Here is a 24,324-nt window from a genome sequence, read left to right as displayed (position 1 = left end):
CTGCAGTTTTAAAAGATGTGTTTACACTTGGGAGGTAACAGAAAAAATGGCAGCAGGTAAGAGTTTCTGACTACAGGAGCATGGCAGGGGAGCTCTATTCGAGAGGAAGAGATTTAGATTCTGCCAAAGGTGATTGTTCTATAATTAATTTTAAGTTCTGAAGGAAATGGAGTTGAAAGCCTGCTCGCTTATTGACAGACTGCAGAGGGATCAGTGGCTAGCCAGAGGAAACTGGGAGAAACCCATGGAGAGTACTCCTTTGGTAGCAGGAAGCCAGGTTGTAGTAACGGGTTTGAGTGGCGGTGCACTTGAACTCAGGGAAGTCTACAACAAAGCAGGAATGGCAGTGCGGAAACGTCAGCCATCCTTTCACCAGAGGAGACACTGGAAACAGACAAGAGAGGAAACAGGGTTTAAACAAGCCACAAAGCATGAAGGAGCCAAGTAAGACCATTGAGGATACAACAATCTGACAGAAAATGGAGGCACAGGCCAGTCTTTAAGTACTACTCAGTAATGCGGAAGTGAGAAACATGGATGAGTGCTCCTGGTGACCACGAAAAACAAGACCCAACAAGAACAGCCGACCCAGCACTCCACCTGAGAGAGCGCAAAACAACCCCTACCCCCCACAGACTGCCCCGACCATCACACCTTGTCTGGGTGGAAATGAGGGATGACTCAAGACTTTTGCACAGTACTGTACATAAAGAAAGCAGAAGTAGAAAAACAACAAAATCTAAATAAAATATTTAAAGTTTGAGTTCACTATAAATGTACTAACGTAATTAAATAAACTGCGCTCCATCACCAGGGCTCCGACATTGTTCAGTTTTTTTTCTGTTTACTCTAAAAAACTGTCTTTATGGCATTTAAAAAAAAAAAGTTCCACTGTCCAATTTCGACTGGACCTAAAGAAATGTTTGATATGTAAATTATTTTGTATATGAACAGTTATCTTTGCTTATCTGTGTCCTGACAATCTCTTGTGTTTATTTGTATAATGTAGACTGTAAAAAGAGGCGTAGGGGAGACCGGGGATAGTTGTAACATTTTTCACATTTCTGTCTGTAAATTGGAGCTCTTTTAAGGTAGTGGATTCAAAATGTAATGCAAAGTATTTACATGTCTCTGCTATTAAATAGTACAGCTATTTTCTCTGCAGCACAATTACTCATTGCATGGTATGGTCTCAAACACAAAGAGTGAAATGTTACAATTAACCCCATAGTCTGGGTTAGTTGTAACATATCCTGGGGTGAAATGTAACCCAATGAAATAAGGAAACTGACAAATTTTTAACATGTAATCTTTTTTTATTCAACACATGAATGCACTTAGAGCCATTTATGTAGCTGCAGAAATCTAGGTTTTGAACATATGCCAACCCCCCAAAAAAGACAAATTATCGAATTTTCTGCAACTGAATATTTCATAAATTTTGGTTGGTCTTCCTTGAGTTTGGCCTCATTGGCTCAGTGGGCATTATAACCTACAACTCTTGCACCAATTTTGAACATAACAATGAAACTGAAAAAATGTAGTTGTTCACCAGCATCGCAATTCCATTACTTTTTATCATGGCTTGCCTTGGTGTGGTTTGCAAAGTGCTTCAGAAAGATGAGGAAATCTGTTTCTTGCGCCCATCCTGATTTATTTCCATTACCAATACTTCCTGCTGGTCCATCTCTGGTCTGCATAATGTATGTGTGGGAACACAAACAGTGGAGGAATTGTGTTGCCAATGGCATTAACCGCATACAAAAGCGACCAGTGAACCTCTCTCTGCTGATGTCGTTGCCCCAATTTGTTTAATATAAGTGTGAAAAGATTTTACCTTATTACCTTTATGTTTAAGCTTATTTAAATTGCACAGTAATGCCTGTACATAGCGTGTCAGCAAATTCTTTAGCTGCAACAAAGTGATCACATGAGGAAGTTGCTCAAGTTTAGACAACACCCACGTGTATTGTTCTAACCTACTACAAGATCGTTAATCAACTTGTCCATCTTCGTCTTGCAAGCTTGCATCCTGTGCAGCCTCTATGCAAGCAGCAGATAAGAAGTTGTTTTTTCCTAACTTGTACTCCACCCATGAGTGTTACGTGAGAGGACAGTATATAATAAACTCTGAGCGAATGCTTGGCGCGCTTTGCCTACACTTTCTGTAGTCGACGGAAGGTGTCAGGTAATCGTCCATGTACATGAATTAACTCTGGGCCCGTGATTCTTTGCTTTCCTGAGGTTTTTCTCCTTACAATAAGTTAAAGTAATAGTGTGGTAAGTTGTAACATCTGCATTATTGTTACAACTAACCCAGACTGTTGCTGTTACAACTGACCCAGACTCCTATAGCAATGAACTAGCTAACATTACAGCCAACGGCTAAAACATTAGCACTAAAGACCTACACAGAATATATCCCCATAGACATACAAATAACATCATTTAGGTTTGATGAGTTTAACTGCAAAGCAGATAATGCTATTAGAAATTGAAATAAAGTAGAAAAACGTACTTTTTGGCATACAAATTACTTTTTTTCGTGTTAAATTGTCTGTTTGACAAAATGTGCTGATTTTTCACATGTGATAGCAGAACTGAATTGGGCATGTACAGGATGAGTTGCATCATTTGAAACTTAGCCCTGATTGGAGAAATTGGAAGTGTTACAACTGACCCACATTAGAACTATCCCCGGTCTCCCCTACTGATATGATGGAGTAAATTGTTTGCTTTCACCACTTGCGGTTAAAAAGCTCTCAGCTGGTCACTGGAGGATGTTTGTGTGGCAAAAACAGGGAGTGTCTCCTTTGGGGGGGGGGGGGGGGGGGTCATGGTCTTTGTTTGAGTAATAGGCTGTAATTGCTGCCACGGCGCCCCTTCAGCCTGTGCTTCAGGTTTCTGATAGTTAGAATGACTCAGGACTGTTGTTTTATTTAAGCTAACATTATCATCCTGCTGCAACCAGGTTTCTGTAAGGCAGACTAAATCGATTTGTTGATCAATTATTAAGTCATGTACTAACAGAGACTTGGAAGAAAGAGACCTAATGTTTAATAATCCACATTTCACTGTTTTACTCTTTGGTTGAGATGTGGATACTGTATTGTTCTTTCTTTGTGTTTTTTTATATTTAAGTCGGTTTTTAGTTGGGGTTTTTTTTGTTGTTGTTTTTTTTGTCTGTTTGGAAGCTGACACAGTTAGGGGATGGGGTTTGGGGGGATAACAGGAGGAGAGAAGCTGCAAAGAGGCGTGTAAGACTGCAACTCTGTTTCCTGGTCACATTTTGTGGGGTTAATACGTTGACCAGATTTCTAGAAATGAGAGCTGCTCCATTCAAAGTGGGATGGACGCCGTCTCTCCTAACAAGACCAGGTTTCCTCCAGAAAGTTTCCCAATTATCTATGAAGCCCACGTCATTTTTTGGACACCACTCAGACAGACAGCTATTTAAAGAGATCATCCGGCTAAACATGACACTCCTGGTCTGATTGGGCAGGGGAATTCAATATGGATTTTAGTGACCTCTGATTGACATAAACGGGTGTCATTACTGCCGGCATGAATTATAATTTTAATGAATTTACGTTTACCCTTAGCCAGCAGTTTTAAATTCCCCTCAATTCGCCAAATATCCCTTCATTACGAAAGCTGGCTTTTTTAAGAAGAAGGAACATTTGGGGTCAAACTAACTAACATCTGTAGGAGCTGAAAGCGTCTTCTGACGTTAAAAATCTCCTGGATTTACAATTTACGTAATCTGCACTTTACGTGGATGACTCAAAGCTGATATCGCGGTCCTAAAACTTAGCACTGCAACACTGTTTTCATGAAACAGAGCGGAAATTAACTGAAATGAACTTCCTTTTCTCAGCAGTGCGCACACAGCGAGCAACTTCTCTCTGCTCAATCTGTAAAAAAGAAAATCTTTAGTGTGTTAGATTAATCCCTCAATGTTGCAGTGTGCTATTCAAACTATGCGGTGCACTCTACATCCACATGGCACAGTAACATGGTAACTGGAAAGCTGTTTTCAAAGAGAAGCACTTGTGGGAAACCTGAGCTCACATTGGATTTTTGAGCCACTATATCACATTGCTTTTACTGAAGTGTGACTTTGTATAGAAATTACAATGCATTTTTAGTAGCTCATTCTGCAATTGTGAATAATTTCCTTTAGTAAATCTGTCCTATAACGTGTCAGATAAAATACAAATTATTTTCTTATGTTTTGCTCTTGTGGTCTAGTACTGCCTGTTTCCTCCTGTGTAGCATTTCTGTGACTGCAGTCGAAATTCTCTCCATCGATCACTTATCCCAGCTGACCTGAAGTAAAAATTCATCATAAAGGCTGTGGATTCATTTAAATCAAACAGAAGAGGAGAGGAAACTACAGAGGACAAAGGTGCAACTTCAATCACATGAGGTTACTGTTTATTGCAAGGGTGTCAAACATAAGGCCAGAATTAGCCCAGTAAAGACTCCAATCTGGCCATTGCATGGTTTTGGAAAATTTTTGACTTTAAACATATTTGACTCCATCATTTATGTAATAGATCAGAATGGATCATCTTTAGGGCTCATACCAATCAGGTTTCTTCAGTAAATACAATGAGAGTCCATCTGCAGCTCACACTAGTGTTTTCAGATTCATCCTGCTTCTATCATGCTGACATGCTTACAAACTTTAACTTATTTACAATCTTAGTTAAAGCATACTCTACTCAGCTAGTTCAGCTCAGGCTGATGTCATTCATGCACAATTTATGACCCAAAACTTTTACATTTGTTTATTATAATTTACTCCAAACTCACTGAGATGTTTCTCAAAACCAAACATCTAGAGTTTGATTACAATTCTTCTGGTGTCTGCGAATATTTACAAAAACCAGTGATTATAAAGGTCTGCTATGTTGCCCCCTGGTGGGCTGTGAAAGTGTTGCATATGGGTAGTGAGTGTTTCATCGCACACTCATTTGGTCAGATAAAAAAACCAAATGAGCGACACGTCACACAGGTTTCTCTGTGTAAAGAAGGCTTTAGTGCAGCTGTGTTTGCAGTATCACTATGATGCTGGTGATGACAGAGAAAAGCCCTCGCAGGTCTGTCTGCAGTCTTTGCGCCCCACTGCTGCTTTCAAGTTTGGTCTTTTTCTTCAAGTTTCTTTCAGCATTGACGATGTAAAGTTCGATGCACCTCTTGAGCTTAACCTGTGTGATCAGTGCTGGGTAACCAATCTCCACAATGCTCACTGTGTCGTCATCATCAGTTTGAAGAAGCTGTGAAGCTGCAGGTGCAGGTTTGTCTACATACTTATTCGGAGGGTGAGGAGTTGAAGGGGAATCGGTTGAGGAGTTTTTCGTTGCGGTGCTGTTACTTGTGGCACTGCTGGCAGTGCCAAGAGCAGCAGTAATTGATGCAATGGTGGAGTTCACAGTAGCAGCTGTGGGGGGTTTAGATGTAGTCACAGCTGGTTTGAGGTTTGGTTTTTGATTCTTTACAGGGAGAAGATCTGCTCTATTCATGCAGGACTTTATGAAACTATCAAATGTTACGTCAACTTGTATGTATTCGTAATCTCTGCTGAAGTCATTTGTATCAGTAGATATAATACCATACTTCCTGTACATGTAGTAGTTGTAGTAATACTCCTCCTGGGGGCTGTGGAAGTGAAAGTGAGGACGGGGGAACCGTCCTAACCCGTAGCCAAGGGCCATTCCTGTCAGAGCGCCTCCAGCTGCCGCCAATGCTGCTCTGCGACCAAAACCTTTGGATTTATCAGAGGGAACAAAGCCCTGTGACTTTGCATAGTTTGAGAAGGGAGAGCCGCCACCAGCACCATAACCCCCATACCCAAAGCTGCTGGCATAGTGAGGACTCAGGATTTTGTTGTTTGGGTTGTGGTTTATGTATCCACCTGGATAACCCCCGTAACTGTCATAACTGCCCCTGTATGGGTAGCCCGGTGCTGGGTAAGCACCAGCTTGATGTCCTGGGTACCCTGGGTAGAATCCTTGATTAGGGTACCCACTTTGGTAAGGGTATCCTCCTGGTCTGCCTGGTTGTTGAGGGTAACCTCCTTGATTAGGGTACCCACTTTGGTAAGGGTATCCTCCTGGTCTGCCTGGTTGTTGAGGGTAACCTCCTTGGTTGGGGTTACCTCCTTGGTAAGGGTATCCTCCTGGTCTGCTTGGTTGTTGAGGGTAGCCTCCTGTGTTGGGGTAACCTCCTGGTCTACTTGGTTGTTGGGGGTACCCTCCTTGGTTGAAGTGTGTGGACTGTTGGGTCTTAGACTTAGTGTCCAGATTAGGTTTTGTTTTTGAAGGCTTCTTAAAAGCATTCATTATCTGAGGAAACTTTCCACTTTTGGAAGCCAGTGAAGGTTTAATGTGAATGACGAGAAGAGGTAGACACAAGATGGCTATAAGTGTTGGCTTCATCTTTGTACCACTGCAGAGAGAAGTCAGAGAAGAAAGCAAACAGGAAGATGAGAGTAACATTATAATTTGTCTTCTGCAGGCCATTAAACTACAGGTTTAAGGCACTTCTACGAGCTTTCATTTTTCACACCTGGAGTCCTCCTCCTTTTCTTTGTGTGCAGTCTATTTTGTGACTAAAACCCCCATAGAGTTGAGTGACATTATTGTAAATCTATGTGCACAGCTCTGCCTTTAACAGCACTGATCCGTACTTGCGCAGTGCTGTCTTATGATTATTTAATATAAATGAAAAACATTTAACTCACTGAAACCTTAAAATATTTTAAATGCACGACCCTAACTGTGAAGTTAGAAAAACCTCTGAATAATCTTTGAAATGCATGTAACTGTATCAGTGCATTGCATCAATTACAACCGTCATATGCTTTTGCACGACACATTCTTGCCCTACTGTTATCAACACGAAGCTGTAGGTCCGTTAAAGCTGGCGAGCTTAAAATAGAGCAGTCTTTCAGCAGCCAGCCATATTTATAGCTGTTTTTAAAACGCAAAACTCTTTCTTGAATCGCTCCCCGCCACCAAAAGGAAAACCAAGAAGTGCACAAAACTTATCTACCACCTGATGTCCACGTAAAGTCTCTCACCAGGTCGAGCCTGTAATCATGTTGGCTCTGTTTGCTCTTTGAGAAGAGGCGGGAGGACACCATAGCGTGTAAAACGTTTAGGTTAAGACAGATTCACCCCAAAGCACACACATACTGACCTGTGCTTCCAGCGAGTCCACGGCAGCACTGCGTGTGTATGAGATAAACTTCAAATGTCAGCCCCTCCTGTCCCCATGGCGACAAAAAATTCAACCCCCTTCCCGTCACCATCTCCCAAAATACACCACAGACATTTACACACTCACTCTGTCATTCATTGTCAATCTCCACCCAGAGAAAACACATTCATTTAAACCTTTGACTCAAGCTCAAACTAAAGACAACAACTTTTCTGACTCTTTTAAAAATGTCTTTGATATCCTTCACAGCGCAGGTGTAGAGCAGCTCACACTGGTGTCATCCATCCACAGATGTTGGCATTAGATGAAAGGTTTTAGATTTTTTTTTAAAAATTATAATTTACTGAAAAGTAATCGGGATGTTTCTCAAAACCATAAATCTAGATTTCCTTTGACTACGAGATCTGCAAATTTCTAAACCAGGGGTTAGAAGTGTGGGGTGCTGCCCCCTGGTGGGCCATGAGGGTGTTGCGGGGGGAGAACAGTAGTGTCATTTGGTTTGTGACATCCTTAAGTTTGGGAATGAGTGATCTAAACTCATTTTCACAGAAGTCCATATTAAAAAATCCAAAAACAGTTTCAGATGAAGGGCCAAATGACTGATACACCATGCTGCTGTTGCACTCTCTTCTTTTTCCTTTTCTGTGTTTCTCCATATGATGAAGGCCTCAGAGCAGCTCTGTTTGGATGTTGCTGCCCAGCAGCATCAATGTAATGCAGGTGACTATAGACAAAGCCCTTGGCCGACACCTCTATAGTCTCTACTTCTGATTTTAAGCTCCAGCTTTTTCTTTAAGAGCTGTTTGACATCAATCGCATTAAGCTCTCTGCACTTCCTGAGCTTCATCTGATCTGTTCTTGTCACAGGCTTCTTTAGAAAGCACTGATCCGTTACTGATGACACAATGTTGCAAAAACAGTTCACATCCATTAAAAACTGAAGCACAAAAGAGAGACAAAGGAAGTTTTGAGTCTTTTTATTGATCTCCTTCAGCGCAGGATGTAGAGCTGATTTAAAAGGTGTCTGCTTTTCCCATCAGTAACAACACTGGTGATTATAAGTCGAGGAATCATTTGGATCAAACGGAAAAGGGGGCAAACAGGAGACATTCTTCTATAGAGAAAAAGGTGCAACTGGGCGCTTCAAACAGGTGACTGAAAAACCAAAATAATATATTCTGATGACAAACAATCACCCTCTAACCTTAGGCACATGTGTAAAACCAGTGAAACAAGTCTTAACCAGCAATGATTGGAGTTAAAATGTCCTTTCAGTTATGACATCCACTTCCAGGAGGTGCCTACGGATAAACAGCAACGAGTGGGGTAAAAAGAAAAAAGAAAAAAAGAAATAAAACACCACACAAGTTGCTTCTGCATTAAATGTTTACAGGGAGTTTGAAGCATCACACACAAAAAGCTGGAGAAACCTTCCAACTTTGATGACAGTAAATATGGAGGCATAACGATGTTAGACATTTGGGCAAATCCGCCACGATACCAAAAAATAATCATCTCATGTTTCAGGCTTACAGCTTCTCCACGTGAGCGGACATCAAGCATTTTCCGTTTAAAGACTCTTTAGCATCATAGTGTTAAAACATAATACACTTGAAATAGCTGGTCCTTTCAGTGGCTGTACCAGTGAGCTCGCACTTAATAACGAACCCCTCTTCACTTAACAGCAGCACGTCGTCATCACCCCCCCAGTCTAAACCCGCTGTTTCACCATCAGATCAACTCAATCTCTGACATTTTAATACCTTTTATATTTTATGTAGGCAGCATCTTTCTGGTGCCTACAGCTGACTTTAACGAAGGTGGGGCAGCTACTGCGGGGAAAAAAGAAAAAAGAAAAGGGTTGACTTCTCTCTCAGCTGGCACAGGAGTTAAAAACACCTGCAAATAAAACCTGGTATGCGCATAACAAACTGTACAAAGCTGCTGCTGCTTCAGTTACAGAACAAAAAAACAAAAATGAGCATATTTACAAATGTACAAAAGGAGAAACCATCGCCATCACAAACAGTTCACCAGGAAATGACTTCAGGTCACAGAATCAGCAGCCATCAGCTGACTGCCGTGGCGGTAGCACGTTGGAAGAGTGTCAGAGATCAGGGTGCGCAAAGCTGAGGGTCGAGGCTGCTGAGGTGAAGCCGCCGAACCTGCAGTGAGGAAGATGAAGAGCGGGCAGGACTCCTGGGTGAGATGCTGGTTCAAAAACAGAATAAGGGGTTTTAGCCCCGTCCATTCCTCCCCTCGCACCAGGCTCTCCTGCTCATCTTCACACGCCGTTCGCACTGATCTTGCTCTTCTGGGTTCCTTCTATTGCCGCTTTGGACTGTGGAAAATATTGGAAGAGTGTTTAAACATTATCATCTCCTACTGAACATGTATCAAGACACAAAACAAATTTCTTCTTAACGCTGTTAATAAGTCTGCAGTGACCCAAGAAATACATTGGACACAGTGACGTTGTTGCCTGGGTCAAACGAGTTGCAGCATGGCACCCAGACACTGAGAAAGCACGGCAAACACATTGAAGAATATGTAATTCTGAAGAATTTACGGCCATGAGCTGTGGGTAGATAAAGAAGCCCATACACCTAGACCTGTGGCTTGACTTGGCCTTTTACAGACTAGCCGTGAATATATTAACAATCCATAAAGAGCGGAAGGTGTTTGCAGGAAAGAGGTAAAAGATGTCTGCATCTTTGTGTATTTGTTTTGGATCCCATGATTTGTGTGATATTTTTAAAACATCTGCACAAAAAAAATCCTAATAATACACCCAAATAACAGTGCATGCCTTTAACTTCAGTGTCTAAAATGTCAAAACTTTAAAATAAAAAACTTAAGGCACAAATCCAATCTCCCCTTAGGTATGTTCTTATGGTTTCCCACACTCATGCTATTTTTAGACTGCCTCAGGATGTTACAGTAAACCTCCCTGTTGGCCGTCTCACTCTGGGGGGGCAGGGTGAGCAAACGGTGCTCTGCACAACTGAAAGGCGAGAGAAAAAGCTCATCACCTGACATCACTCACACCGTGCACAAACTGCAGCACAGTACAATCTCTCTGGACCTTAAAGGACACCTCGAATCAGCAGCCAGGAGTGAATATTTCACCACTAATCAGCTCTGAAAGCGCTCTGTTAGGCCCAGAGTTTGCAAAGGCATCATTAACATGTTTCACTGATTTATCATGACAGATAAAAACGATTTCACGTCTTTAAAACATAAATCAACAAAGGAGAAATCAAACGACCAGGACTCATAGCAGTCATGAACATTTGAAACTAGACTCGTTTGAAAGATGCTAAAAATAAGATGAAAAAAAATCCCTACAAGGAATCTTAAAATGTGTTTACGCATCTTGGGAGGACTGACTTTAAAAGATAAATGTGACTGTGTGACAGTCACAGGTCGTTTTCAGATATTTTTAACCCTCACGGATTAATTTATTGTTCTGTGTCTATGTTTTATTCTGCTTTCAGTGATTACCTAAAAGATTTATCATAAGAGCACGTCAATCGCATGTTCAGGTCAGTGTGACAGATGAATGAGACCAAAGTGGGAAGAAATTACTGGAAACCATTCAGGTTTCTGTGGACACTCACCTGAAGGACTTCAGCAGGAGTCAGAGGTTTGTCTGACACGGCTGGAGCTTTGTCTCTCACTTCCTCTGCCTAAAAGTCGATAGAGGATAAGAAAAATATGATAAATATATCATTAGATAATAATAATGGATACAACTGACTGGCTTTATGTCCTGTGTTGGGAGGTATAAATGAAGATTAGTAATTTATTTTGTCCCTTATATCTCAGAAAATATCCATGCACTCAAGTATGCCTGAAAATGGGCAGCAGAGCTCCTCCAGCATGAAAATAAAGTTTTGGTCTTGAGGAGGAAATCTCTGCAGACCTGCAGCTTTGGCCCAATTTCCTGTGTCATAAATACAGTTCATCTGATCTCATGCTCATGTGTGTTGTTGGGGTTCAGTGTTTGGTTTTGTTAGGCGCGCACTGACCGGTCTGTCTTTGATGATGAGTGCAGGGTCTGCCAACCTGTCGCTGCTGACTGGGACTGTATTTGCTACTGGGTTTTCCTCTGGAGTAACACCAACCTTCTGCAGACCAACCAACAAATATGAGGTGAGAAGAACACGTCTAAAATCATAAACTGCTCTGGTTTAATTTGATTATCGTTCTCTTTCGCAGATGTGCTCTATTTCACATTCAAAACCTGTTTTTATATTTCCAGCTTTTTACTTTCTACTCTGTTCTTTTGGTTGTATTTAAAACAGTTTTTATAGCAAAGACGATCCTGTTTTGTTTTTTGTTTTTAAACAGCTGGAGTGTTAAGCGTTGTGCAGCTTTCTCTGGCCTGGACTGATAGGTCAGTAAATTAAGTTGTAAGATTTTAAATTGTCTGCAAAGGACGAACCTCGATCTTAGGAACAGGCGGGATGACGTGGGGTTTGGGTTTGAGGTCTGTCAGGTACATGGCTCTGGAGAGCAGCAGCAGCGATGGAGGAACGTTCTCATTCAGGTGCAGGTCCAGCCACTAGACGAGAGAAAAACATTTATTAAAAGAGATTACTGGAAAGGTATAAAAGGTTTGCTTTTGATTAAAAGGTTTTTTTCTAAATAGCTCTGATATTTGGATCAGACGTCGTCCTGATCCTGACTTGAAGAACTGGAAAAATCGGTGGTGGTGAGATTGTCTCATTAATTTAGATCTGTGTCGTTGTAAACGCCAATAACTTTTTTATTTACTTTATTCTGTTATTTCCTCATGTTCCTTTATTATTTTTCCATTTAAAACCCATTCAGTGCATTTATATTCTTGGATGCCTGTATTTGTAAGCATTTATTTTGCAAAGTTGACAAACCTGCTAATATTAGTCTCAACGGGCTGAAAAGCAGATCCAATAACTGGACCAATAACTTGCCATCATGTCCTACAGTACTCCTCATTTTTCTCTAAGATAAACTTGTCTTCAAGAGCAAATCTGAACCATTTTGCTCCAGCTGACCTCAAACAGCGTTGTCTGTGGGCGACTCCCAACCGAACGCTTAAAGAAAACAAGTTAAAAACCGGCTGCTCACCTGCTGCATCTGCTCACGAAGCTGATCTGTAGTAAGACCGAGAGACCTCATCCCACGAATGCGGCACGCTGCCTGCAACTCTGACACACTCATGGCCGCCACACCCTCGGCCGCAATCATCTGTGAAGGGATGAAAGAGAAAGTGAAAAGCTGAAGCATGAGAAAAGTTACTCTTTAGCTTGATCAACGTATGTCTAGCAGCTGTGTACATACGCAGCACAGTAAAAAGAGGATATATTTGGTGTTTCAGAACTTTCTACCTTAAAAAGAAACATTGTAGTAAAACTAATGTCAAACAAATCAAGTCAGAGGCATTTATTACAGATTTACTTCTTGTTAAAGATGCACTATTTTTATGTGCAGTAACATCAGAGACTAAGTAAAGCAGGAAAGAAGAGAAAAGGATAATCTGATCATAACTGGCAGATGATTAAACCCAGCCTGTGATGTCAACCGAGAAGATTAATGGTTGTTTAGTTTTACAGCCTTTGTGTATCTCTCTTAGTCACAGCTGTAAACTTGTGGTAACGAATTTTGGGGTGGCGGTGCTCAGTCTCACCTCATCATCCGACTTGATGGCTCTGAGTTTCATCATCAGCTGAAAGCGCAGCAAGTTGTTGGTGCCAATAGGCTGCAGCTCCAACAGTTTGCACAGAGCCACCAGCTGGGGGCGCTCCAGGTGCTCCAGCGTCAGCTCGTCCTCAAACAGCTTGGAGAAGCGGACAATGTCCTTCGTTTGGGGTTGCTCTCCTGTGCCCCGAACCTGAAATGGAAAGTTACGGACGCATTACTATAGTAAAGCTTCTTCAGTCATCGCTCAAACACGTGACTGCGGATCAGTAACAACGTTAGAGCAACGAGTTTGCTGTCATTCACCTCCTGAACATATGTGGAGAAGCGCTGCGCCTCATCGTCCGACTTTGCTTTATTCCTTCGAGCCATCTCAGCGATCGTCTCCTGCAGAAACTTAGCCAGCTCCAGCTTCGCTGCCAGACCTTTCTTCTGCTTCTCCTCCTGCAGGATGACGACAATTGTTTAAAAATGCAAGGCAACAAGCAAAGAGAGGCTAAAGAAACTATGTCCTTAAAGTTTAGAGAGGAAAACATTTTGGGGAAGAGATCAGAGTGATGCGACAAGATCATCTGAGAAGGGGGGGGGGGGGGGGGGGAAACAAAACAAAACACAGTCTCGGATTGATTATGTTTAGCTGCATTTAACACCCATTATATATATTATACAGAAACCATAAAGCTTTTTATGGGAAACTAATTTATGCTTCAGTATAGGTATCAGGAAGAATGTTTAGGATAAGAAGCTTTTACAGCTCAATAAAAAGGAAGTCCACATTTTCCCTTTGACAGCATTTTGCTTACTGCAAATAATAAAATGTATATCACAGTAAGTTGAGTTTACATTTGGCTTGGACTTTCCCTGACATTGCTTTTAACGCTGTTTTACTCTTTTCTTTAATCGTTATTATTGTTAACTTTAAGTTTCAGAGAGCAGACACCTCCAAGCTGCCCAGCAGCATGACAACATATCTCTGACTCATTCAGCTGTGCTCCAGAACAACCACGCAGGATCAGAGATAACAGGGCGCACACAACAGAAACTTTCAGTGCGTGAGGGAAGACGGCGTTTAACACATCAGAAATGATGATGCGGTTTAAGAAACAGACCGATATCAGAACAGGTCATAGGAATAGTTACAGTTGTTGACAGATGCACCTACTTAATGCATAAAAAGTTCAAAGGTTAAAACATGTTAAAAAACATAACAAAACACTTAAGAGTTTACATTGTGCTTATAAATGCCAGACACGTGTCTCAGAGTAAATAATCAAGATTAGATCAAGTCAGCAGCCTTCCTGGAGCAGGGCTCGCAAAATCGCTAGCCCCGGGACGTCGGGCTACCGATTTTTCCAGTCGGGCTACCAAAATCTAACTCAGCCCTGCCCGTCGGGCTATCGTAGGAAGGAAAATATATGTCTATGCTTTTGCATTCTTTCGCCAATGTAGCTGAGTAATTATGTCATTGGCATCGATGAGCCACTGTCAATATGTGACATATTGAAATCGCGTTTGAATTTGCGCTTGCTTTTTGCTTTCACTTTCATTTTGCGATTGCGCGAACGGTGTGTAGAGAGCAGCAGTACTGATTGGTGAGTGACGATTAATTGCGCACCAATTCCTCTGACATCGTCTTATCACTGATTAGCTTACTATTCAAACGCGACAAGTGAAATCTCTCGCAGCAAGCTTAAACATGTGAGAGGTTGAGTGTGCAAAGAATCGCTGACCGTTATGTGAGTATGTGTGTAAAAGCAGCAGGATTTAGGCTGGTATTTTAGTTCTGCTCAGCCAAATAAGACAGGTCGGGGTGAAGAAGGGGCAGCCAAAGAAAAGCCTTCCGCAAAACGGAAAAGTTATGACAAATCAGACTATGAGGCAAAAAGAAAGCGCAGCTTTTTTGGTTTCATGGACAAAAGAATTTCTATGGCTGGAATATGACAAGCTAAATAACATGATGTTCTGCCAGGTGTGTTGTGAGTTTCATTTGATTTCTGAGTCGACAAGCGCCTTTGTTACTGGGACCAGTAATTTTAAGAAAGACCCCATCAGAACCCATGAGAAATGCATTATTGCCCAGTCTGCAGTATCTTTCCCAGAACAAACAGCAATTGGGAAAAAAAAACATACTAAAAATAAACCAAGCACAACAAGAACTCCTGAAAAAGCTGTTTAGAACAGCGTGCTATATTGCAAAGAGTGAACTACCTTTGGCAAAATTTATCAGTCTTTGCAAACTTCAAAAAGCAAATGGCCTAGATCTTGGTTCCACTTGCCTCTTACCCGTGACTTCAGTGGAAATTTCAGATTCAGGATCTGACACAGACTGATTCATGTTCTACGCAGTTCTTACAAGTTCATAGAAATTTCTGTTCAATTTGAACCAAGTATTTGAGTTGATGATTGTAATTTTTATACAGTTGCTGTGATTTGTATTTTAACAATTTTTTTGATTAACTTTTGTTTCCGTTACAATATTATACTTTATTGTATAATATTGTAACGAAAACAAAACATAAAAAAATAGCTTTCTTTTTTATTCGGGCTACTTAAATTTATTTTGGGCTACCAAAAACTGAAGAATGCCTGCCCAAAGGGCTACCAGAGATTTTGAAATTTTGCGAGCCTTGTGGAGTCCCGTCTGAGAGATTATATAATCCCAATGAACCCTATTATAAGTTCAGTCAGGCAGCAGAGTGTGTGTATGGGTATGTGTGTGTGCATGCCTTTTTGGACTCCGTCTCAAAGGTGGAGGGCAACATCTCTGGGAACAGTTTGAGGAAGACAGGAAGAAGGAACTCCATGAAGGGGACAATGATAAACACCATGAAGGGCACCAGACGGAAGAGGTCAGCACAGGTCCTCATCAGCTGCAACAAACAGAAACAGTGCAGGGTGTAAGACAACAGTATTTATGCTGTGGTGCTGCTGACTGTGGGTCCTTCCACAGGAGAGGTAGAAGAGGGGCAGCCATGGACGAGCGGTCCTATAAAAGCACAGATCAAAGTTTACAGTTTAACTGTCAGGGATGCACCAATATGGTATTTGTCTGACAGCGACTGAGGGTACGTCCAGAGGTACACTTTAACCATAACAGTGAAGAAATGCTGGCCAATCAAAAGCCCACAAATGATAATACAGCACACAGTCTGAAATCAAAAGTAAAAGGAGATAAAGGTACACACCTTTGACATCGTTTCTGTGTAAACACAGAAAATGAATTTTAACAAAATACCTGCATACGTGTGGACGTAGCCCATGCATCTGTGATAAGGTGCAAATTTATGGGTCCTATCTAGTCAATTACTTTCTCTTCCATGCTCAACTGTGGCTGGTGATGCAGCAGAACTAGTTCACGAGTTGCTATGCCAGGAAGAATAAGGACCGCCAGCTGCAGTTCAAGATGGAGGACATGTGTGACCATGGCTGTTTCCCAGCTTCACCAACAATAACTGTACCTGAAGCGCTACACATTTCATCAGGAAAAGTAAACCAACTGACAGTTTCTGTCAAATATTGATGTAGACTTGCTGGCACTGTGGGGACATAAACGGCCATCAGCTTCTCAGTCAAACTGGCTATTTCCATTATCATAGAGTATGCATATATATATATATATATATATATATATATATATATATATATATATATATATATATATATATAATACACATCCATACATAGAGAGAGAGAAAGATACATAGATCGATAGATTCCTGTATAATATATGTGATCACAACTGAACCTTCTTGGTTGCTAAAATAGTTTGGTCATTAGAGGTATAATAACATGACAAGCTGTGAAATAACACAACTTGTGTATATATTTAGACATTCTGCAGGTGTATAAAACCTCTGTAGTGCTGCTGTTAGGTGAAAACAACCATTAAAAGAAAAATATATATACACTTATTCAGCCTCATAGCTGTAGCACACTAAATGGCTTCAGCTTTACGAGTAAATAGGCATGTACAGGTTCTTGATAAAATACAGACCGTGATATTTCTCCGAATCCCAAAACACCAACTACACCTGGGATTAGTGTTTAAACAGTCAATCCTTAACACACAGCAGGTACGGCAGTCAGAGCGGGACATATTTAATGGCAGGATTTCATGCCACAGATTATATTTAACGTCATTCGGGATTATCAGAGTCACTTAACAAAGACGGTAAAACCTCACATCCATCGTCCTCAGCTCCTTCTGACACAAAGCCAGTGAGCTGGGTGTGAAATGAATCTCAATAACAGGACAGAAATAACAGAAGGGTGGTGGTGGAAGGGGATTGGATGACTCTCAAGCTGAGTGTTTGAAAATGAGTAGAAACCAGACAAACTACTGCTGCACCCAGACTGCAGCCTATTACAGCACATACAGCAGAATAGACACAACAGCCTGCAAATTATGCAGGACAGAGCTGTGGAAAGATGGCTTCAAAGCTGTGAGATGGAAACTAAAAGTAAGCATTTTCAAAAAACAAAAACTAAACTCATGCTACAATCCTGAAAACCCCAAAGACTAAAATTAGTCAGACTAATCCAACATTTAAGCTCCCTTACCCTTCTCCTCTCCCTGCGTGTGAGCAATTGTCCATGCAGCAGCCTCCACACCATCCTGCCAGCAATCTTGGTGTCGATGCCAAGTAACCGGAAGCCGTTGTAGTAATGCTTCAACTCATCCACGAACCTCTGATACAGAGACTTCTTTACAAGTGCCTTGTCCTTAACCGGAGCGATGGTGGCTGCGGCGGCTGTTGGTGCTGGAGGGGCAGCTGATGGAGGTTGGGACTGAGGCGCAGCAGCTGGAGAGTCCTTTTTATCTCCTGAAGAAGCATCGTGAGCAGCAGCAACAGGTGGTGAAGTCTTAGTGTCCTCCTGCTTTATGTCCTGGAGCCAAACACCTGAGCTGTGTAGGGAGCGAGTGAGGAGGACAGAGCTGTGGCTACGACCAAGGGGGTGGCCACGGAAACAGTGATGGTGACCATAGCGGGAGGACCTGAGTGGGAACGAAGGGGAGACGTGGCAAGGAGGGACTACGTGGAGATAGGCTTTGGAAGACAGGGAGGAGCAGCTGTGCCTCTTGGATAACAAATATGATCCCCTGTTGGCAGAGAAAAAACAAATAAACTGCTTAGAAAGACAATACTCTCCTTAAATGTATGTTTTAGTGACGGATGAGACCATCAATAACACAACGTTATGTTACTGAATACAAACACAGAATAGCTTCTGGTTCAGATTACTGTAAATGAACTCCTCTGGATTTAAATCAGAGGAGGGAGTCAAATATACAGGCAGCAATCCAGAAGTGGACTCAAATTGTCCAACCGGGCCGACCGGATAGCTTTACAATATGTGAATGTTTCAAATTTCAATAAGAGGCTCATTTTATTTGCACTGTGGTGTGGACACTGACAGCACTACCACACAGGAGATAAAGTTTAGATCTAAAATCAATCATCTGTTGGTGAAGCTTTAAAAGCTCCACTGTGACATTTAAACGATGTTTGTTAAGTTAGTGGGTGATGAATTAAACGTAGATGTTTTCTAAGTGGAACATTTACTCATAAAAACTAGAAAAGAAATATTTCTGAAAAATAAGGAATTTGTGCAAACACCACAAAATGACCCATTTTTACTGCTCTTAGACGGGACTCTTATTTTGAAAGTGGGACTATCGTTAACCAGTAAGGTCAAGCTAATTTTGTGGAAACCTCTGACGTCATTCAGCTGCCATGTCAGACAGACTCTCTATTATTAATTATCCTAAATCTAGTATGTCTGGTTTGAACTAGCAGGATAGTGAAGTCACAACATACAACAAGGTACCCTGGTGAAAACTTGAAAAGAGCTAATGTTTAGGAATTTTTATTTTTTTTAAAAGAGTCTATTAACCAATTCTGTATAGTAAGGGGGACGAGGGGAAGTGATCTCAAACTTTACCTTTTATACGACATATCGTTTATCAGCTATAAAGCTGTCATTAAACAGCAATTACGCCCATAATAATAACAGCCGAACAGAAACTACTTCCAGCCCGCAGGATTGTACACATGTCTGTGTTCACATTCACTCTAAAAATATTTGGATGAATCACCACATCACTCGTTCAGCTCCTTCTAGGAAACCTTCAACTGTTTCTGAAAATTTCTTATTGTGTTAGTAACGCTTTCAGAGGGATACTGAATCTTCCTGCAGTCCCTGGCATTACAATGAACCTCTGTAATGAAACATAACTTCCTCCTCCAAACACCATCATTGCTACTACACACACATGAATGCAGAGGCCTTTTCTCACTTCTGTAGGCTTTTGTGTAAGTGTCAAGCACTGTTTGAGGTCACAGTTTACCTCCATGTACCTCCAGAAAGAGTGCCTGAGGGTAACCACCCTGAGAAGCTGTCCTGATGACTACAGACCTTCAAGTGCTTTTCAGTTAACAATGGGAACTGTAACCAACTGCATACTTATCTAAGGACCCTTAAAACTCTCGTCTAAGACCTAAACTTATTCAGAGTTCTTGCAGTCCAGACACAAAATCAGTTTATTCTTCCAACAATTCTCAGAATTATGGAAAAAGTTCATCTGACGCTAATATTAGAAGAGGATGTTATCCCCCCTCTGGTATGTACGCACATGAAACAGTGGCAACCCATCTTCTTACATTTATTTAATTATTTTTTTAAATGCACACTATTTACCTGCAGGACGCACAAAAAGTTTACAAACAAACTGACCTGCCCTTTCTGTTCTTGGATCAAGAATGGGTTATGTAGTTAACTATATAACTGTATGACTACACTCTCCTGCAACACAGCAGACTGCAGCAGAGCGCTGATACTGACTATCAGTGACACGTGAAGTTATTTTGGTGACACTGACGTTTACACTGAAACAGCACATATGCATTTTTGTTGTTTTGCACAGTAGCTACACATTCAGACCAGGGGACAACTACTTTAGATTAGCCTGAGTTTAGAGTTTTCTGTCTGCTTTAATGATGGTCCTGTTGGTGTCTCAACAATGTTTGTGTTCTTTACTTTTCCACTAAACCTTAAAAAGTGAAGCATATATTTCCTTCACTATATAAAAAAAATTGTTTTCTTATAAATATGTGCATCCTTGTGTATTTTTGGCCCGTAAGTAATTTTTTTCTGTTGTGGGGTTTCTTTCCCTTACTTTTCGCTTTTGTTTTCCTCATACTTCTTTTTCCTCCTGTAGTTTTTAAAGTTTGTCCTCAGGTTTTTCAGTTTGCTCTTTTATAAGTTAATTTGATTAATTTGAGAGTTTTCTCAAGCAAGTGTAAATATTATCCAGGTTTAAATGTGTCGTTTTAACTCGGTATCAGCATCGATCCTTGTCCAGCACTGGCTCGTGCTCTTTTGTTTACCTGTAGCAGAGCCCAACAACACGCCCCGACTCACAGTTTGCTCCAGCTTACACACAATAAGCAAAAGTATTCGAGCAGAAGTAAAAATAAAACTGTTAGGTACCAAAAGTCAAAGAAACCGTGTCCAACTGACTTACCTTGATCTTGTAACTGCGAGGAGCACCTGGTGACTAAAGACTGCCATTGTAGGGGCAGATTACAGTACTCTGTTAAACGGAAAAACAGCGAGGTTAGAGTTCACTCTTATGGGAACAGAAGTGAGACAGAAAACTATTGTAGTGCTAAAACTAACATTAAGACGACGGGACATCAAATGAGCCCGATATTATGTAACAACAGTTTTAATGTGACTACTCATCTGAGAGGTACCACAGACTTAACTCTACCAGTTTCCCTAAAAAAATAATCTAACCTAACAGAAGACCTTAAGAAATGAACCCAAACCTTACTCCGCCTCTTTTTAAAGGCAGTAATAAAAGGACGTAATTTGATACCAAAACCAGGAGGGGTAAATTCCCTTGGTAAATTTCCGCCAGAGAAACACAGCCCTACGCTAGGCTAGCCGCTTAGCTAAAGTGAGCTAACCGGCTAACATAGTCGGTTAGCTGCGTTAGCTTAGCCGGCCGGTGCTAACCAAATGGCAGCCCACCAACCTCTAGCGTCGATGACCGAGCTATGGCTGCCGTAGCGGACAGGGCGATGTAAGGTTTCTCGGTGGGACGACAATAATATCCATCCACGGCACTCAATCGATGTAGAAGGGAACGACGAAAGTAACGGCCGGTGTAATGATAAACCCATTTACGGTGGGTTTCTCCGTCGAAAGCGCCCTCAGACGCGACAGGCTCGAGCTTCTTCACTGACAGTGTTTGTGGGTTTGTGCAGCCGTCACAGTCAGCTGCACTGAAAGGTCACACCGGACATGCGTAAAGGCTGTGTGAGAAGCGCCAAAGATCGTCTATGCTAGCAGGGTGGCTCACTGTGTGGGCGGGAAAAAAAAGCTTCTGCTCAGTGAAAGAGGGTGTTAACTTTCTTCTATTTATTCATTTTCAGTTTTTATGATTTATGGATGCTAGATGATATTTACAAAAGCACATATAAATCAATGAAATGAAACAATCTTTACTTTCATACTGATGCTGTCAAACGATTTTAATATTGAATGTGTTGTAATCAGTGTAACTAATCTGCAAGACAGTGGTGAGGTGCGCAGTAAGAGTGGCAGATGAATTCAAGGTGGGGCTTGGATTACATCAGGGATCTGCCCTGGGTCCCTTCTTGTGATGTCTCTGTAGACTATAATGTTTGCAGACAACAGTGTAACCTGTACTGAGAGTAGGTGCAAGAAAGCCTGGATAGGTGGAAGTCTTCTCTGGAGAGAAGATGAATGAAAGTCATTAGAAGCAAGAAAGAATATATGCGTGTAAATGAGAAAGAGGCAGGTGTAGCAATGAAGCAGGAAGAAGAAGAAGGACCAAAGGTGGAAAAGAGTCAAGCATCCAACATCTCCAGGATTAGTTGAACTGACATGTCTTCAGAATATAAGAGGATACATTTAAAATATATCTTCATTAGACAAATACATCAATATATCCCATCTTTTAGACATAAAACTAAACTAGGAAAGCAAGCCAATGCTGCTCATTAAATTAGTTTTGTTTTTGTTTTTTTGTTGCAATTTTAAGGTCTTGTTAATTCAGAAAAACTCGATTTGCCATCTCACATCAAATCAACTCTGGATTGATTCTCCTTCATTGGTATGTCAGTGTTTAAACCTGCAGTAAGCCACCAAACAAGCTGTCCCTCAAGCTTTAAAGTTAACTAATGCATGATGGAGTTATGCACAGGCCTACTCACATGATTACTCTGAAACAACTTTTAGTTGCAGTGGTCATTTCTTTCGCTTACACTGGTCACTCAGGGACACCTTGTTGCCACAGTGTCAAGCATTGATCAGTAATCCTTGATATTTATGTCAGACTGTTCGACTGTTTGCCTTTTATTGTGTGTTTTACTAAAGTGTGTGCTTGTTATCCATTGGGCTATTTATATTTCTTGCACAGTAGTTGGATGGAGCATCCACAATTCCAATGTATATGTACAACAAAATAATAAAAAGTAATTATTTTGTATTTGATTCATGCTAAAATAAAGCCACTGCTAATCAGATGCTTTCTAGATGGAATTACACGGTGGACCAAAATGAGACCGTACTTTTCTGTTTTACAGAGCGCATGTGTTTTACACTCACTGTTGTATTGCTCTCCTGACCTCTTTGCTACATATTGATGATGTTTTAAATCACATATTTCAACTTTGGAATCATCAGTTCATAAAATCTATTGCCACTGATTTTCAGTCCAGTTCTTGTGTAATTTGTCAAACCGCAGCCTTTTCTCTCTCTTCTTTGAGAATGCCTTCATGACAGCGACTCTTCCACTAAGACCATCACTGATGAGGCTTCAGCAACCAAAAGATAGATCAGATGCATCCCATAGGCCCTGTGTGAAGTCGCTCAGATACTCCTTATTTTGTCCTACACTTGTGTAGTTTCCTCTGGGTGTTTTGGGGAGGGGTTACAATTTTTTATGTAATAGCTATTTTGAAATCATGTTGATTCAAAAATATCTGTTAAACTGTGTTATATTTTGCATTTTTAATAGATTCAGCTAAAGAAATGGGGGGGGGGGGGGTTGCATCAAGCTGCTACTAACAAAGGGCCTGAAGATATATTTTAAAATGAGTTCTTTGTTAAATTTTCTGTTATGTTTAGACACAACACTGGTTTATCATTTGTATTTGGTGCCTGTTTTATGCTTTAATGATTCACAGGTCAGTGTTAAATAGTTCAGTAAATAAAACAAAAAAAGCAGCAATTGATCAGTTTTCAGGCAACTTCAGTTCCCTCACAGTTTAACCTCTATTTCTTAAACTATTGTGTAGATTCTGGGAAATACGCATCAAAAGAGAAGGTCAGAAGCCAGACTGTTTTTCTAATTTACTGGTTCTATAACTTCTTCTGCCATGCTCTACTTCACACCTGACATACCATTATTTTATCTTTTATGTTTATTATTAATAAGAAATGACAAAGACCAGGTTGAAATTTTAGTTACACAAACATCGGTGGAAGTAGCACACTGGTTTTTAATTGAACCACAGTCTGAAAATTGCTGCTCCAAGTGACAGAGATTTCTCATACACAAAAGTTTGGAGTTTTCTAAGGAAGCATTTGCATGGTAGAAACCGGAGACAGAGCACAATCTGGCAGACAAACAGTGACCAGATCAATACACAAGATAATGTTCAACGATAAGAAAGCTGAAATTCACACATATTGTCTTTGCAAAAGCCTTTAGAGATTTGACAGATTATTCACAAATCAATAAAAAAAAAAAACCAACAGATATTTTAGTAGCAGCTGTTGTGTTAAACATTAAATCTTGTGTTTTTACATCTTCTTTTTTTTTTTTTACATTATTATTCAATATTCATTATTATGCATGATGGATGTTATGCTTATGCCAAACTTTAAATTACTTACCATATAAAGCATGTAAAAGTCAAACTGCTCTATAATATAGAGCAGTCCCTCCAAAAAGCACAGTGTACTTACAATGTAAGATGGGAAAATATTGTTTTTGCCTATATTTAAGTATTTGTGGGTAAATAATTACAATAATAAATTACATTGTAATTTCAAATAAAATACATTAAAATTCCATTTAATTACAGGACTGTGTTATAAAGTATTATCCATGTGTTTGGACTCTCCTGTATTTGGGGAGAATATCCATCCACCCTAGATTTAAACCTGGTAGTTTCTTGCTGAACGAAATCCTTGACATATGAAAGGAGGTGTTCCCAATAACAGTTGCAGGAACAACATGCAGGAACAAGAAACAAAAGGCAGAGTGACAGCTCTTTCTTTTTATCACCATCCTCCCTGAGAAGCAGATCAGGCGAGGAGGCACATAAAAGCCAATCGGAGAGCCTGCTGCAAGCGTAGATACATGGTGCCGTGGAC

General features: G+C 40.8%; 2 protein-coding genes across 4 annotated transcripts; both read right to left on the bottom strand.

The window, feature by feature from the left end:
• Positions 1-4,420: 4,420 nt before the first annotated feature.
• Positions 4,421-8,075, bottom strand: LOC146506529 (uncharacterized). Of its 2 annotated transcripts, XM_085179094.1 has the most exons (3): positions 7,207-8,075; positions 6,230-6,453; positions 4,421-6,181 (listed from the first exon to the last, which is right to left on the bottom strand). In XM_085179094.1, exons 2-3 carry the CDS (start codon positions 6,441-6,443, stop codon positions 5,043-5,045), a joined length of 1,353 nt encoding a protein of 450 aa, XP_085035220.1. In that variant the 5' UTR covers positions 6,444-6,453; positions 7,207-8,075; the 3' UTR covers positions 4,421-5,042. The 2 variants fall into 2 exon arrangements, with proteins under 2 accessions (XP_085035220.1, XP_085035219.1); XM_085179093.1 differs by having other exon boundaries at positions 4,421-6,453.
• Positions 8,076-8,188: 113 nt separating this feature from the next.
• Positions 8,189-21,229, bottom strand: letm2 (leucine zipper-EF-hand containing transmembrane protein 2). 2 transcript variants are annotated; one of them, XM_085179090.1, is made up of 11 exons: positions 20,951-21,229; positions 20,435-20,503; positions 17,470-18,010; positions 15,636-15,779; positions 13,216-13,353; positions 12,899-13,102; positions 12,340-12,459; positions 11,675-11,794; positions 11,259-11,357; positions 10,848-10,916; positions 8,189-9,568 (listed from the first exon to the last, which is right to left on the bottom strand). In XM_085179090.1, exons 2-11 carry the CDS (start codon positions 20,479-20,481, stop codon positions 9,512-9,514), a joined length of 1,539 nt encoding a protein of 512 aa, XP_085035216.1. In that variant the 5' UTR covers positions 20,482-20,503; positions 20,951-21,229; the 3' UTR covers positions 8,189-9,511. The 2 variants fall into 2 exon arrangements, with proteins under 2 accessions (XP_085035216.1, XP_085035217.1); XM_085179091.1 differs by lacking the exon at positions 20,951-21,229 and adding an exon at positions 20,742-20,944.
• Between the last annotated feature and the right edge of the window lie 3,095 nt (positions 21,230-24,324).

Source organism: Neolamprologus multifasciatus, chromosome 12 (genome assembly GCF_963576455.1).
Source record: "Neolamprologus multifasciatus chromosome 12, fNeoMul1.2, whole genome shotgun sequence".
Classification (NCBI taxonomy): domain Eukaryota; kingdom Metazoa; phylum Chordata; class Actinopteri; order Cichliformes; family Cichlidae; genus Neolamprologus; species Neolamprologus multifasciatus.
Note: the sequence above shows the minus strand (reverse complement) of the source record. Positions and strands in the feature narration are given on the sequence as shown.